The 17,208-nt window shown below is 51.7% G+C and overlaps 1 protein-coding gene across 1 annotated transcript; it reads left to right on the forward strand.

Moving 5' to 3' along the window:
- The first annotated feature begins 1,174 nt into the window (after nucleotides 1–1,174).
- Nucleotides 1,175–17,030, forward strand: NR2E1 (nuclear receptor subfamily 2 group E member 1). The gene is made up of 9 exons (XM_074150089.1): nucleotides 1,175–1,199; nucleotides 6,543–6,688; nucleotides 7,567–7,654; nucleotides 7,948–8,183; nucleotides 9,461–9,607; nucleotides 13,784–13,880; nucleotides 14,266–14,415; nucleotides 14,685–14,790; nucleotides 16,868–17,030. Exons 1-9 carry the CDS (start codon nucleotides 1,175–1,177, stop codon nucleotides 17,028–17,030), a joined length of 1,158 nt encoding a protein of 385 aa, XP_074006190.1.
- The last annotated feature ends 178 nt before the right edge of the window (nucleotides 17,031–17,208 follow it).

The following is a 17,208-nucleotide window of genomic DNA, read 5'->3' on the forward strand; positions in this document are numbered from 1 at the left end:
CGGCCCGCTCCCCGCCTGCCCCCGCCGGCCGCCAGCACTGCCGCTGCCCGGGCCGGGGCAAGGGCAAGGGCAGGGGCGAACCGCAGGCGGGCCCCACCTCGCCACGGGAAAATGCAAAAGAAACGGGATCTTGATCCGTTCTTTCTGCTTTTCTTTTGTCTCCTCTTTTTTCTTTTTTTTTTTTTTCTTCTTCTTTTTTTTGGGGGGTGGTGGTGGTGTCCCTTTTTATGACAGCGAGGGCACAAGGCGAGTGAGGAGGCGGAATCATCTCGGCAGCCGCTGCATTTTGTGTGGAAGCCGCTCGGGGGTTCATTAATATCATTAGCATTTAACCCCCTCCCTGCCCCCTCCCCTTCCCAGCGCAGGGTGACGTCACACGGCGGCAGGAGTTGGGGGGAAAGCGAGGGAAGCTCAGTGGGCAAGGGGCGTCCCTCTCCCCTCCCCGCCGCTGCCTGTCACAGCCTCTCTGCCGATATTATAGGGGCCGAAGCCTGGAGCTCAAAGCGGAAAGTCAGACAGTGTAATGAACTTCTGGAAACCTTTCCCTTTTTATACCATTCAGTTTCTGAGAGGCAGAGACAGCCTCCTCTGACGCCTTTTCCCCCCTTCCATTATTTTTCCAGGCTCTGATCTCCCTGCTCGCTGCACCGAGGCGCTCGGCGCAGAGCCCCGCTCCCCATCCTACCTTCTCCTTCGTCTCATTGTTGTCCTGGCTGCTGTGGCTCTCGCTTGCCTTCCAGGAGCGCGGTGGCGAGCCCCCTCGCACCCCCCTGCACCCTCCCGGGGTCCCGAGAGCATCTGCTCGCAGGGGGGCAAGCGAGCGGCCGCCGACTTCGGGTCATTTCGTTTCTTTTTTTTTTTTTTTTCTCTTTTTCTTTTTTCTTTTCTTTTTTTTTTTTTTCTTTTTGCTCCTTTTTTTTTTTCTTTTTTCTTTTTTTTTTTTTTTTTCCCCTTCCCGTGTTTCTCCGTCCCTCGGAGAGGACATCGCTGGGGAGCGGGGCAGCGGCGAGGATGTGCTGGCCCCCGCGGCGGAGCCAGCAGTGAGCGCCCGAGGGAGGCACCTGCCCCGCGGAGTCGGCGTTGGGGGGGGGTGGGGGTGGGGAGGGGGGGGCCACCGCCTCGCCCCGACGCCGACGCTTCGCCCCAAGTTTAACGACTCCCGGGGGCTTCGAGCATGAGCAAGCCGGCGGGATCAACAAGTGGGTAATAACGCGGCGGAGGCTTCGAGCAGCCTTTCCGAGACCGGCCTGGGGGGGGGTGGGAGGTGGAGGGGAGGGAGACGAAGTGGGGGGAGGGGGTGCTGTGGTTTGGGTTTGCATTCTTTCCCCCCCCACCACCCCCCGAATTAAAAAAGAAGTGTATATTTCCATCCGGAGTGGCAACGAATATACAGGCTCGGAGTTGCCCCGGTGGAGTTTGGGCCCGGGGCTTACGAGAAGCCGCTTTCCAGCTGCCCGCCCCGGCTTTCCTCACCGGGAACCGGGGTAGGAGCCCGGGGGCAGAGAGCCCCGGGAAATGCAGCTTCCCCGGCGGCGGGAGGGGGATCGTCCCGCCGGGGCGCGGGCGGTTGTCTGCGGGTCTCCGGTACCGGGGCGGAGGGCGGGGGGGGGGGGAAGGTTTGGGTTTAAAGGGCATTACGGTGTTGAAACGTACTGCTTTTCTCACGGGCTTTATGCAATCTTTGCCACATAATAATTTCTTTTTAAGAGTTTGAAACTCCGGTCACTCAATTGCACGGCATGGCGTAAGCAACTCTATTGAAGGAGGATTTAAATGCGGCACTTTGCACACCATTTCCAGTTACAACGAATAATCCTGCAACGAGGAAAGCAGAAACAACTTAAAAGTCACATTTTCCTTAATCCTAAATCCATGCACCTCATAACTGGGGAATTTAAAGCATGACTAACCGCTCTTACAGAACGGCTCAATCCGTATAATCCCAATGGGACTTTCGGAGTTGGTAATATGGATGGAGTCAGTAACAAAAGGGGAAAAAAAATACTCAATCCAATTTAATGTCTGACAAGTGACGGGTCGGACAGTTATTTCCTCTGCGCCCCGGCGGGCTCCCGGGGTTGCGGAGCGGCGGAAAACGGGAGGCAGAGCCGGGAGGGACCCGCCGCCGTACCTGCCACCGGCCGCCCCCCGCCAGCCCCGCGGCCTTCTCCTTGCCGCTGCCCTCCATGATTTTGACCCGGGTCCCCGCTTTGTCCGCGGGGTCCGGGAAACCGAGAGTCCGCGGCGGCGCCGCGGCCCGGGGTCGGGCGGGGGCCGCGGCGTGGAAGTGGGAATGGTGCGTGGGGGAGGCGAGCGGCTCGGAGCCCGGCGGGGGCCCGGCGCTGCGGCCGAGCTGCCGCCGCTTCGGCGTGGGTTGGCTTGCCTTCTCCCCCCCGGCGTGGGGCTGAGCGCGGCGGTTTTCCGCGCCGGCCTCCCCTCGAGGGGAAAAAAGAAAATAGTAGCGGGACGGCGGTGGAGGTAATACCCGGCGGAGGGGAAGGGGACAGCGGCAAAAAAAAAAAGCAGCGGCGGCCGGGGCGGCCCAGACTACCCGGGGAGCCGGAGCGGGATGGGGCCCGTGGGAAGGCGCCCCGGGACGTTGTCGGGGCCCCTGGCAGGTTTCTGAGTGTCGGGGAAAGAGCAGGAAGGGCCGGGGAGCCTCCTCCCCAAGGGACGGCGGAGCTTCTGCCGCGGAGTAGAATTTTGCGGAGGAGAAAACCCGCGGGCCTGGACCGCGCCTCCGGCCGCTCCGCACCGGCGACCCCCGGCCGCCGCCGCCCCTTTCGCTTCTGACTCCGACCCCCCCAGAGCCCCGGCGACCGCCCGAAGGGGACCCCCAGGCCCGACCCGGCCAGGCCCCGAGGGGACGAGGACATGCGGGGACTGCCCCGTGCCGGGGCCCGAGCCCGGCCGGCTTTAGCAGCGCAATGGAAAAGCTCGGCCCGCTGTCCCGGGGCCGGGGCACCCGTCCTGGGGGTTCCGAGGGGCTCCCGGGCAAGGGGGCTCCGGCCTGGCTTTGCTGCCCGCCGGTGGGCGTCTAGCGATGTCAGCTGCCACGTCTGCCTGGGTGGTAACAAGACCCCATCCCGCCGTCCCCCGAGCCCAGACTAACTTCTTTCAACAGCCTCTGATGGTAATTACAGTAATCGGGGCTGCCATATATCCTTTAAGCAATTATGACACACAAAAAAAGCCCCCAAGGACCCCCTGTCGTGGGATGTTCAAAACGGTTTCCCAGCTGAACAGAAATCCCATTTTCTTAGCGCTAAACTTCTGAGACGAAGCGGTACCTCGGGGAACCGGAGCGCTTTTAAACAGAGTTAATCAGTTATCTCATGACCCCGTGTCAAGCTTACATTTTTCTCTTCCCACCCCCCGCCCTGCCTCTTCCCCGTCTATTTATTTCATATTTTGCCCTGCACGAAAGTTTTCTCATAACAGGCTCCGCGGGGCGGAGACGGGGGCGGGGGTGGGGGGGGTGGGGGGGGAATGGCGAGCAGAGCGCGGCCGGGATTGCGGCCGGGCGGGCGGCGGGACGGGGCGGCCCGGTGGGACGGGGGGGCTCCAACCGCCTCCTTGGCCGTGTCCCCCCCACTCCGTCTCGCCAGGGGCCGCGGGGTTGATCGATCGGGCCGCGCCGCTCCGCTCCGGCGGCTGGAAACGTGGTTATTTGGGTTTGGCGAGATAGTTCCAGGTGCTGGGTTTGTACAGATGGAATACGTGGCCGTGTAAAGAATATACGGAACGTGTGTTTACATATATGGTGTGGGTATGTACCTATAGATAATGCGTACGATTTTTTTTAAAAAGAGGCTCCCAAACTTAAAACCCGTCTGGGAAAACCTGTTTTGTAGAAACCAACCCAAGTTTCTTCCCCCTCCGCCGCCCGCTTTCCGAGCAGAGGAAGCCGAGCCGGCTGCCCCTCGCCGCAGGCCGGCCGGGGAAGCGGCGACCCCCGCGGCTGCCCGGTGCCCCGGGTGGCGGCCCCACGGCGGGCCCGGGTGCTCGGCGGCTGTCGGGGCCCGCCGCTGAGGGGAGGAAGAGCGAGGGTGGGGGTAGGGGTGTCCCCGGCGCCGGGCCGGGGTGCCGTACTCTGCACCGGGATGCACCACCGCTGAACGGACCGCTCCAGTGTCTCTCCCCCCACCCCCAGCCTGCCCCTCCTCCTCCTCCTCCTCCTCCTCCTCCTCCTCCTCCTCCTCCTTTGTGTGCGTGCGTGTGGACCCTCTCTCTCCCCGTGGATGCTGAGGGCTGGAGAGGGAAGTCGAGCGCTTTCCCCCGTTGGCATTGTGCGATATCCGAATTCCCATGCTACACTTTTTGACGGGTCACTGGTGCCCCAATAGGCAGGTGGCAAGGAGGGCTTGTAATTACACACTCCCAGAAACCGTGCCTTGGCCTCAGCCCTCCTCACGGGCGCCTACCTGCAGCTCCAAAGCCGCGGCTTGCTCGCAGGCAGTGGGGCGGGAGGCGGGGGGGCTGCCTTTAGCTGCACTCCTTATTAATTGCGTAAAAGTTTTCTATTCTTTAACCTCTCTCCCTCCCTCCCACCCTCTCTCCCTCCCTCCCTCCCTCCCCTCCGCCACCCCTCCCTCTCGCAGTCCCTAACCTAATCCCCGTCCCTCTCGCCGTGTTGTGTATAGCAGCTGTCGGGTTTCATTTAGGGGAGAAGCTGGCAGCTTGTGCTCATTGGAGGCAGTCAAACGAGTTTCAATGGGCAAAATCATTAAGTTAACACTTTATCTAATGTCCCCATTGTCTGCCACCAGGCATTGTCTTAGAGCCTTAGCGTAGACATGTCTGAAAGTATCTCGGGCTCCTAAATTCTCTAGGGAGCGAGAGGAGCCCCGGAGGCCTGTGCTCCCCCCGCACCCCCCCCCTCCCCCAGCAGCGCTCCGCACCGCACCGCATGCTGCCGCCTTCCCCCTCCAGCCCTCACCCCCACCCACCCGCAGCCGGGGCTCTCCCTGAACTACTTCCAAACAAAGATAGCGGTCCCGAACGCTCTCCATTGGAGTTTGGAGACCAAGGTTTGGTGAGGAGGGACTCAATCTTCAGCTTAAATTCTGGTAGGGGGGAAGAAGCTATTTGAAGTAGAGGAAAGGGAAAGGGAAAGGGAAAGGGAAAGGGAAAGGGAAAGGGAAAGGGAAAGGGAAAGGGAAAGAAAGGGAAGGGAAGGGAAGGGAAGGGAAGGGAAGGGAAGGGAAGGGAAGGGAAGGGAAGGGAAGGGAAGGGAAGGGAAGGGAAGGGAAGGAAGGGAAGGGAAGGAAGGGAAGGGAAGGGAAGGGAAGGGAAGGGAAGGGAAGGGAAGGGAAGGGAAGGGAAGGGAAGGGAAGGGAAGGGAAGGGAAGGAAGGAAAGGAAAGGAAAGGAAAGGAAAGGAAAGGAAAGGAAAGGAAAGGAAAGGAAAGGAAGGAAAGGAAAGGAAAGGAAAGGAAAGGAAAGGAAAGGAAAGGAAAGGAAAGGAAAGGAAAGGAAAGGAAAGGAAAGGAAAGGAAAGGAAAGGAAAGGAAAGGAAGGAAAGGAAGAAGAGAAAAGAAGAGAAAAGAAGAGAAAAGAAGAGAAAAGAAGAGAAAAGAAGAGAAAAGAAGAGAAAAGAAGAGAAAAGAAAGAGAAAAGAAAGAAAAGAAAAGAAAAGAAAAGAAAAAGAAAAGAAAAGAAAAGAAAAGAAAAAGAAAAGAAAAGAAAAGAAAAGAAAAAGAAAAGAAAAGAAAAGAAAAGAAAAGAAAAGAAAAAAAGCCGGAGAAAGGGCAGAAGCCGAGAGGGGTTTTGGCGGGTTTCTTGAACCAGGCTGCAATAACCTCTGTACGAGTTTTTACATCACCCTCAGAGCATTTGCAATTGCAATTCTAGTCAAAGTCGGAGCGAGAGCAGCGCCCGGCGGAGCGGAGGCTGCCGGCGCGGCGGAGCGGAGCGGAGGGGCGCGGAGCGGAGCGGAAGGTCGCTGCCCGCCCGCCAGCCCCGCGCCCCGCGCCGCTGGCAGCCGCCTCCGCGCACAAAGGCGAGGCGGAAAGTTTTGCCGCAGGTTTTGGGGTGAAAAAAATGGCACGCCTCCTCTGCGGTAGGAACCGGCCCCCTTTCCCTGGGGTTGCGACGGAGGAGAGGGGGTTACTTGGCGTCCCCGTCATTTTATTTTGTTTTGCTTTATTCTGTGCCTCGATCTCCCGACTGCTCTCCTGCCCAGGGAAAGTGCCGTCCTCTGTTTGCCGAGAGACAGAAAGAGAGGGAACTGCCTCCCCCCCCCCGGCTAAGTCCGCCCCCTCTCCCTCGCCCCCCCCCATCCCCACTTCTAGCAGGCAAGTCCACTGCTCCCGCTGCTGTAATCTTCCCTTCCAAAATGGGTCTTGGCGATTATAGAAGATCCAAATAAATGTAGCGGGGCATGAATAATGCTCATTGTAGAAAACTGACACTTGCTCAAGGAAAAGAAAGTTGGCTATAAAATCACTTCATTATTTGCTTGTACTGCGGCTCCGGGGCTAATCCCTCCGGAGGTCAGATTGCTGAGCGCTCTCTCTCCCTCTCTCCCTTCTCTGCTTTCAGGTCGCATTTTAGACATCCCTTGCAAAGTGTGTGGGGACCGCAGCTCCGGGAAACACTACGGGGTTTACGCCTGCGATGGGTGCTCGGGATTTTTCAAGCGGAGCATCAGGAGGAATAGGACCTATGTTTGCAAATCGGGAAATCAGGTACCAGCCGCAGCGCAGCCCGCTCACCGCCTGTCATCTCTTACCCCGCATTTCCCATGGGACCCGTATGGCCACCTTCCCCCGCCAACAGAAACACCCGCAGCATGAGATCCAGCTGCCCACGTAGTCTCCTTCTCCCTTCCAAGGGGGTCCCGGGCCGAGGCTGGGCGCTGGGTACCCCAGCCCGCTTCCCCCCGGCACGTCTTCCCGCCCCGGGCCGGGCAGCCCCCCGCTGCCCACCGGGGAGGGGGGATGAGCAAGGAGGGAGCCAGGAGGACGGCGAGGGGAGGCGAGGAAAGAGAGGGGCAGCTCCTCGGTAAGCCGCAACCCGGTCTTGTAGCCGGTCCATGGACAACCGACATGATTTTCACCCCCGGCGGGTCGCGCCAGCACCCAGGGCTCCGCTTTTTTCCCCTTCCCGCTCCGGCCGCGCTCGTTTCCGCTCCCGGGGACCGTCCCGGCGAGGATGCGTGGGAGCCCCCGCCGCCCCCCGCCACCCCCGGGGATGGGGAGGCGGGAAGGGAGGCGGGGGGCGGGGGGGGGGGACGGGACAGGGGACCGGGGCGCCCCGAGGGGGCGGCGCCGCCGTCGCTGTCTCGGGTGCTGAAGCCGCCCCGCCCCGCCGCCGGGCACGGCACGGAACGCACCCCCTCACCGGCATGGCCCCCCCACGTCCGGTCCGGCCCGGCCCGGCCCGCCGCGGGGCCAAGCACCCCGGTACGGCACGGTCCGCCCCGCTATGGCACGGCCCGTCCCGCCGCGGGGCCAAGCACCCCGGTACGGCACGGTACGGCCTCCCCGGGCCCGTCCCGTCCCGCCGCGGGGCCGTCGGGACGAGCGCGCTGCTCACCCCGGGCCGGCGACTGGCTGTGTTGCAGGGGGGTTGCCCAGTGGACAAGACGCACAGGAACCAGTGCCGGGCCTGCCGGCTGAAGAAGTGCTTGGAGGTCAACATGAACAAAGACGGTACCTTCTCCCCCTCTCCCGGGGCGGCAGGGTGGCAGGAGGGGGCAAGGAGCAAGCCGGGCCTTGCTCTGAACCGGGGATTGGTGTGTCACTGCAGAGTCTCCCCTCCCGGGCCCCTAATGGCCCCCCATCCCGTGGCAGCCTCACCCATTTCTCCCCAGGCACCCCCCCACCCCGGGCGTGGGGCCAGCCCAGTAAAATTGCGGGGAGGGAGGGAAGGCCAGCCAAGCACCGCGGGGTACCTGATGCAGGACCCCGTGGTGACCCCGTCACCTCTCCTTGGTGCCCCACAGCGGTGCAGCACGAGCGGGGCCCCCGGACATCGACGATACGGAAGCAGGTGGCCCTCTACTTCCGCGGGCACAAGGAGGAGAGCGGTGGTGCCCCGCACTTCCCCGCCGCTGCCCTGCCGGCGCCTGCCTTCTTCACTGCCGTCTCCCAGCTGGAGCCCCACAGCCTGGAACTGGCCGCCGTCGCCAGCACCCCTGAGAGGCAGGCTCTGGTGGGCCTGGCGCAGCCCACCCCAAAGGTCAGCCACTGCCCCGGCCCCTGGCAGGCCCACAGACCCCACTGATGGGGTGTCTGCAACCCACCAGGTCCTTTCTCCCTCTGGGGTAGACATGGCAAGGCTTGAGGGTTGTGGTGGGGACTCTCTTGTTATGTCCCTAAAAGCTCTGAAAATATGAGGTGCAAGGGGTAAGAGGCCCTCTGCAGAAGGGGGCTGCTCCATACAAACCCTGTCTCTCTTTCTTCTACATCCTCACACCCTCATGGTTGCAGAAGTGTTCCTCCTGCCTGGAGCCCATCCAGAAGTCAATTTTAGACCTTCTTTCATGAGGATGAGTTGCAATCACTGACTTTTCTTCAGCAAAATGCCCATCTGCATAGTGGTGTAGTCCAGACAGTACTATCTGTGCTGACCAAAGCCTGCAGCTTGTCCACACAGACACAAAGATTTCTAAGCTGGCTCTGCGCTTCTTGGCTGTGCTATCTCCCAAGCAGCCCAGCAGAAGTGCTGCTGTGGCCTCAACTGCATAGGAATTAGCCATAAGGTGATGTTTTTCATTAACCCATTTGCAATGGCATTTTGCATATTTACAGCAGTTAGAAAATCAAAGAAGAGACAACTTAAATAGATCTGCATTTCCAGAGCTAGTATCTTGGGAGGATCCATCATGAACATGTTCACAACATACAGCTTTTTATTATAATTTTGGAAAATCCCGAATCAGAAATTATTTAGCAAGGAAACATAGCACATGCTTGAAAATGTAACTCCATTCCAACCCTACACACCCTTTAGGTAACTATGCTTAGCTCTATGCATCTGCTTACAGCCTGTTGCAGTCTGGGAGCTAGGTGAAGGTTAAGGCTAAACAAGTATTTACAGTTTTGCTGAGCAAGGCTGGAGCGCTAAATCAGCTTCAATGCACAGGCTACAAACCACAAATTCTTAATCAAATTTGTCTTCTTTTAACTCTGCTACCAGAGGTGTGCTATTGTGTAACAGGGTAAAGGATGACACTGCAGTTTGATAAATATTTCCCCTGATGTAATAATTTAATTCTCCCTTCAACCTCCTCTAGAGAGCTGTTTCTGTAGTACAGTTCACCCACACGGATGAGCAGCAGAGAGCAGTCTGGAGTGGGCCCACTGAAAGCAATGCCCTTTGCTTGCAGAATAAGAGAGTGCACACTCTGTATCGGGCATGAGTACGATGCACTGAACGGCAGCTGTAGGGGAGAGGAAGACCAGGCTGTCTTGGTGACATTGTATGAAGTTGCTTTATTTCTTTTTTGGCATTAGTACCCACATGAAGTCAACGGTACCCCTATGTATCTCTACGAAGTGGCCACCGAATCCGTCTGCGAGTCAGCAGCCAGACTTCTGTTCATGAGCATCAAGTGGGCCAAGAGCGTCCCAGCCTTCTCCACCTTGTCCTTACAAGACCAGGTAAGGTGCCTGCGGTAGGAGTGGCATTGGCCTGGTCTGCCTGTTAAAGAATGCTTGGAGCTCAGATTGAGTCCTGAACCTTCAGCCCTAGACCTTTTAATCTGTCATGGACTTCAGCAGTTCAGAAGTTCAGTGCAGAGTTTTTGTCTGTCCCTCAAAAATGGATTTAGAAACTGCTTTCCTCCAACTGTTATTTCATGAAGCAAAGGAAAATCAAGCCAGAAAAAAAATAATCTAATATAAAGCAAATATTATGGGAGGACAAGCTCTAGAAGAAAAGTCACCAGGCTGCAGACGAGGCTCAGCATGTCAAAACTGCTTGTGGGACAACCTTCCCCTCCATAAAATGGGGAACAGCATCTTACTTTGTTATTTTGGGATGAGAAGTGCTTAGTTAAGCACATGGTCTCAGGATATGACTGAGGTGATTTCTGAAGACCATTCCTCCTCTCCTCTCCTCTCCTCTCCTCTCCTCTCCTCTCCTCTCCTCTCCTCTCCTCTCCTCTCCTCTCCTCTCCTCTCCTCTCCTCTCCTCTCCTCTCCTCTCCTCTCCTCTCCCTGCCAAAATCTTTTCTTATTCATGAAGTGAATGTGAACTTACATTATAATTACACCAATACGGTGGAAGCAGAATTTGGCCAGCCCCCAATATTTTTCACCATTAATTACAATCTTCCTTAATTTGTCTTGTTTTCCTCTCTGACAATTTGCCTTTGCCTCAGGTAAATCATATGTGAACCATATGAGCTGAAGCAATTTCTTAATGACCTGATTCTTGATGAGGACTCAGTGTGCTTTGTATAATGCACTAATTTTTAAAAAAAGTAATCAGATAATTATAAAATGGAAGGGGAGAAATCTACGCAAAGCTCCAATCATAAAAGATGTCTAATACTTTGATATGATTGAGCTAATTTCCCCAAATGGTAACTAGAAACGTTGTGCCTTAGATGTTACATAGCAGTCAGCAGGGGAACCGGTTCCTTTCCACGGATGCACGTTGCAAGCGTCGCAGTTGATATGCAAATACATATTTTGAACTCAAAGAGAAAAAAGCTTCTTAGGAAACCAATAGCATTTTCTACTGGCTCTGTCGTACTAAGCAACCATAGAAATAGGCCTAAATATTAGGGGCCACAGCAAGCGTGCCGCTTCAGCAGGAGCCTCAGCGTGCGGGAGGAGGCTGGGCTTCTCTAGACCAGTGAGGTCCACAGGAGGGTCATTAGGCAAAGGCTTCATTTGACATAAAATGGACGCATTTCCCACAAGGTCATCTCTGTCAGTGTGCAGAGGAGGGGGCAGCAGGATACGGGAGGAAGGGAAGTCTCCATTGCACATGATCAAGCATGCCTGAGACAGCATAGGTACCAGAGTGTTCCCACTATCTTTAAATAACCCACTGCCTCTTTGCTTTCACACCAGGGACTAACGTTAGTGAATCACATACTAAAATCCCAGCTTTTGCTTAACATCCCCTTGACTTGCTGTACCTCAGTGCAAGCCAGCTTCCTCAAAACTCAGAGCTGTTCAGCTCTAAAGCTTTGACCTGGGCCACTTTCTGCACGATTCCCCTGTCATATTCAGGAGAGCTGGAGAAGAAATAACTCTGATTTTAATCACCTTATTTCATGAATAATCAGACAGCTGCTTTTTTTATAATAATGCCGTTGCATTATTTAATTTGAAAATGGCCCAGCTGAAAATGTCTGCATTTCTCTTTTTGTGTCCCTGACATCTGCCTGAGGAGAGTCTAAATCCTTTTCCTAGATTTTGCTTTTGTTTGGACTCTTCCGAAAAGGCAAGCACATTGTGATTCCAGGACTCTGTGACAGTTTCATCTCGAAGGCAAGGAAATAAGTAGAAATGAATTTGCTGACAAAACACAAGTCCAAGGATTGCTGTGTTACTACCTTCAGTAAAACAGAGGCTGTACCCCTTCCCCAGCTCCATAGGGCAATTACCATCGTATATTGGAAGCCACACAACAAAAATGCCATGCTTGAAATTCTGCTGGCCGGCACACCTGCCCACCTTGTCCGTAAGACAGGTTGGCCCAATGCAGGTCACCAACAAAAGGTCGCACTTTCAGGATGGGGTCAATTAAGAAGCAAAAACCAGTCCTTCAGAAATCCTGGTATTTCTTGTTTCTTTGAAGAAGGAGGGCTGAGTATGACTTCAGCATGAATTATTTTAATTGATGGTTTTACAGACTTATGCATAGGCATGAAGAAAGCTTCAGCTACTGGAATAGTCTCTTGTTTCTAAAGTCTTCTGACTTTAAAGACTTAGTGGGAAAGAACATATGAAATTGATATCTTCCAGGAAGCACCATTCATTACCATTGTATCTGCATGAATGAATTACAAAAAAAGTTCTACAAAAGCAAATGAAAGGCTGGCAAATCATTTCCTATGTCATACAGAATCCTGCACATCCATTAGGTAGGATTATCCGGAGCAGGGGCTGGGTTCACAGGCTGCAGTGCTTAGGAGACTCACAAGCAGTTTCAGCTGCTCTCAGAACAGATCTGAGATGGGCACTGCACCCCAGATCCCCTTCCCCTCCATGTCACATGCAATAATCTGGGCAGCTTCCAGTACTGTAAAATCCAATGTAGTTACTTCAAACAGTAACTACATGCAAACAGAGACATAAATACTGTCCCATCACGATTTCCTTAGTCAAGTTATATAGAAGTTCTGCAAAGCACATAGCACAAAAAAGGCACAAAATGGGCATAAGCCTGCGGTGATAAGCTGAGAGCAGAGACTCTGAGAGCTCTTCCTCCCATTCTGATTGGAACAGTGTGGTTTAAAACTCATAATACTGTTAAGAGTTAGCACATAGACAAAGGATTCCCTCTTACTGCATGCTTTCTGTATCATCTATTACTTTCACATCTCTGATTCCAAGGAAATCATAATTCATTTGGTAAGAAGTATTTTTTACTTTGTTCTTCATTTTATAGAATATTTATAGACTTAAAATATGCTCCTTCCTATTCTCCTAAGAAGCTACGCTGCTGATACTTTCAGGGACCATAGCAATATTAACACTTGTGGTTTGCTTTTTTTTTTCTGCACAAGTTTTGGGCAATCTGTTTTCACTGCATGGAGACAGATGCATTCCTCCTGAGTCCACTGCAGTTCTCACCCTTCCAAATCTCTCCCACCCTATTGAGAGACGTGAAGCCCCAGCAATGTACACGCACCACATCATGTCCTTTAGGCCATGAACTTCAGCTGAACTGGGGCCCTCCAAGCCCCTCTTAAGAGCTGGTCTGGGCCAACAATTCATAAATGCCCTCAAGACGAAACATGTCTGTTCTGGCTTTGCCAGTCTGCACTACCAGGAGTTGTGCCTCTGCTGTAGATGCACCACTGCCTCTCCACGGAAATCAAAGGCATTGCCTCCAAACAGAGAAAAACACATCCTCCACAAAACAGGGCAACGCACAATAATCGCTTGCAAAGAACTAGCAATGCAGTTGGTGTAGGTGCTCAGATACTCAGTTCTCTAAAAGGAAATAGCTCTCAGCGCCTGGAATTTCTGAGTGATTTCAAGCAAAAAGCAAGAAAACAGGTGACGCTGAGAAACCGTATGTGTCTCCAGATGCTAGGCTTGAAAGAGCTAAAGACTTGCTTAGTAAGGAAGGGGTTAAAGATAAATATGTGCTCTAAAGTAGTGCTCCCTACTGAGTGATGTAATTTCAGGATGTGTTCCAGGTTTTCTTCACAAATCCTGCCTTCCCAAGAGAAAGGAGGTTAATCCCTAGAGAGCAATAGGAGAGCACTCTTCCAACTTGTCCTGGGACAGCTCTAAGCGGCCAAGGAGAGGAGGAGAGAGCCCATGCTGTGCTGAGAAACACAGGGGAGCGTTCATGTTGTGTGCAAGCTCCCTGGGGCGGGAGTTCTCACTCTCCTTTCTCTTTTTCTCTTCCTTTTTGGTCCACAACATGGTGCGCAGTGAGCCAACCCTCAGTGCTTTTCTACAATGCGTAGACATATTTCTAGACACCTTCTCAAAAAGCTAAGAGAAGAGCTAACGAATGCTGTGGGGAAAATACCATGACAGGCATTTAAAGTGGTTTTTAAAATAACAGAAATTTACATATTTAATTGTTTATAAATCTATAAATTATACACTATGTTATATTGTACATCTATTGTATGACAGCTGATGCTTTTGGAAGATGCTTGGAGAGAACTGTTTGTTCTAGGAATAGCACAATGGGCCATTCCAGTTGATGCTAACACTCTACTGGCTGTATCTGGTAAGAATTGCACAATTTAATGACTTTGTTACAAAAATTACCATAAAAATACATTACTGAAAAAAGAACAACATGTAAAGAATAACAAATTCCTACTGAACAATAGAGCATACCTGTCATTTATAAATCTATATTTAAATGCAAATAATGTTGTTTTGTTGTATTCATGACTGCTTGCATTGTCATTTAAATGCAAATTACTGTGTTTGTTATCATCCAAGAGAAGATTTTATATTAACTTTCATACAATATAGTCAGTTTACATGGAACCAGATAGACAAGTGTGACAATAGAGTGGATATTGATACAGAGGATTTTGTCAGAAATCAATATAAAATAAAGCAAATGCCTTTAATATTATTTATTTAATCTGTTTCTGTTTTAGGCATGAATGGTGACAATACAGATTCTCAGAAGCTGAATAAAATTATTTCAGAAATACAGGCTTTACAGGAGGTTGTGGCTAGATTTAGACAACTTCGGCTAGATGCTACCGAATTTGCCTGTCTCAAATGCATTGTCACTTTTAAAGCTGGTAAGCAGAAAGAATCTCTTGCCTGTCTGGTCTGGTAACTATGAGGTTGCTACTTTAAAGCAAAAATGATGTTTTGAATCAGATATAGCTTTATATCATCCAACAGGTTTCCTGGTTTTGAATTCCAATAGCCAGTGTTGCATTTTGAAAGGCTGACAGTGGAGTGCTGGGGAACTAATGGGAACATTTAATTTCCATTATTAGCACTAGCTGAACTCTTTTGACCCACCCAAGAGTCAAGCTGAACTAGTAACTGATCTGCTTTCCAGTGCCTACACACAGTGGTTCCGAACTGAGGAGTTTCCGAAACGCTGCCGCCATTGCAGCCCTTCAAGATGAAGCCCAGCTCACTCTGAACAGCTACATTCATACCAGGTGAGCAGTGTCTTCTCTCAATACTTCTTGCAGGTGCAGTGGAGGTGACATTTCCACTGACTGAAATGGGGATCAGGCTGTTAGCCTGCTGGGATTTGGCATTTCCTGATGAACGAGAATCATAGAAAAGGTTGGAAAAGATTCTCAAGTCATCAAGTCCAACTGCTAACCTAACCCTACCAAGTCCACCACTAAACCATGTCCCTACATATCTTTTAAACACCTCCAGGGATGGCAACTCAACCACATCCCTGGGCAGCCTGTTCCCATGTTTGATAACCCTTTCGGTGAAGAAATTTTTCCTAATATCCAATCCAAACCTCCCCTGGCACAACTTGAGGTAATTTCCTCTTGTCTTATCACCTGTTACTTGGGAGAAGAGACTGACCCCCACCCCACTACAACCTCCTTTCCGGTAGTTGTAGAGAGGAATAAGGTCTCCCCTCAGCCGCCTTCTCTCTGGGACTGAACACCCCCAGCTCCCTCAGCCGCTTCTCATCAGACTTGTGCTCTAGACCCCTCACCAGCTTCATTGCCCGTCTCCGGACATGCTCCAGCACCTCAATTTATTCAGAAAAATGGAAAAGCACTAAAAGGAGAGATCTTCCCCCGGGAAGTGATACCTGCTGTGGAATGTTTTGCATTTCAGAAGGCTAGATTTTCCTCTACATTTTATTCAACTAAATACTGCTAATAGATATGCTTAAAATAACATCACATCTCTCAGCAGTATGAGCGCTTGTCACCTAGGATCTCCAATCCCTGTGTCATTTCCTTCATTTTGCAGACACAGAAATTGGGACAGAAGGAAGTTAAATGACTCTTCCAAGATGCTCCCTGAGTCTGGTCTCAGGTTGAAATAAAACACCCAGAACCTGTGAATCTCATTTTGGTGCTGCAGCAGAGTGATGAGAATCATTGTTTGGGATGAAAATATTTCCCTCTGTATCATTCAGGATAAGTCCCTTGGGATACAGAAATCTTAAAACCTGGTGTAAAAGCTGTAGCTGTCATCCCACAAAGCGTACAGGGGTGAGCCCAGGAATGCACAAAATTTACTAAGCAAAGTACAGCCCCACACTCTAGAACCACTGGCTGTGAACGGATCAGTAGCCTCCTCCTATGGGCCACTTCAGAGTGGTGAGACAGGGGAGAAGCCTGAAGACTGCACCTGACATTTTCTGCAATAGCTACTCCGGTTGGTTCACGACTTCTGGGGAAAACAGTATCTGTTGCAAAAGATACTCTTTGACAAGGAAAAAAGTGCAGTCCACTGACAGACTGTCACATTGACTCCAACGGGATAGGGCTTTCAGCTTGAGTTTCATCCTCAGGCTTGAATTTACCTTCCTGCCAGTGCTACAGCAGTGGCGTCGCTCTCAACAGGACACAAGGGAGGGCGGACTGGAGAAGCAGAATGTTTCTCCAAACGATCTACTCCTCCTTTTAGGGAGATCACTGTAAGCAGAGGTTTGAGACTCACACTGGTATAACATCAGTGTAAGCACAACTAGAATACATTTCCTATGTTGTGTTGGCTTCAAAAGCTGGGAGAAAGGATGGAAAATAGCCTATTACCCAAATATATTTCCTGGGGATAAACCACAGCTTCTTTAATAAAAAAATTCTTTCCAAATGTGAATTGGTATTGAACGTATAAGGCAACCAAAAGGGGGCAAATTGATTACCATGACAATCCAGCTAGGTTTAAATTGCACTTTAAATGACAGGGTATTTATTGTAGGTCAAGCTCTTCCCTAAACTGCATCAAGAACACAGTTGTTGTCTGAGGCACAAGTCAGAGCAGATCCTGTCTCTGTATTACTACAGTTCTGAGGGAATAAACAAAGGAGCTAATCAAAACTCAGAGACACTGGTCTATGTTTTGCTAATCTCTGTTAACAGAGTTTTCCTTGGGATCAACCCTCTTGCTCATGTGAGTACAAAACACTGGGTTTAGCACAGGTCGCACCCATCTGAAAAATTTGCTGAATATTGGTCATTTCTGTATAGCAAAAGATTTTCTTTGCAAAAATATCTAAAAATTTCAACAAGTTTTTCTCTCTCTGTCTCTCAGGTACCCCACACAACCCTGTCGTTTTGGAAAACTTTTATTGCTTTTACCAGCTTTACGTTCGATTAGTCCATCTACGATAGAAGAAGTGTTTTTCAAAAAGACCATTGGGAATGTACCAATTACAAGACTGCTTTCAGATATGTACAAATCCAGCGACATATAAATCATCTTAAAATAAACAATCAGGATGGACAGTTTGAGAAGAACTTTTATCTATGGAGAATAAGCCTCAACTAACAAAATCTACAGGAAGCATAAGCCTGGGAATGTTTAGCCTTTAAACCCATTGACAAAAAATACCCCAGTAGATATGATTCTGCTGCTCTGAACAGAGTGATTTA

Source organism: Numenius arquata, chromosome 7 (assembly GCF_964106895.1).
Source record: "Numenius arquata chromosome 7, bNumArq3.hap1.1, whole genome shotgun sequence".
Classification (NCBI taxonomy): Eukaryota; Metazoa; Chordata; class Aves; order Charadriiformes; family Scolopacidae; genus Numenius; species Numenius arquata.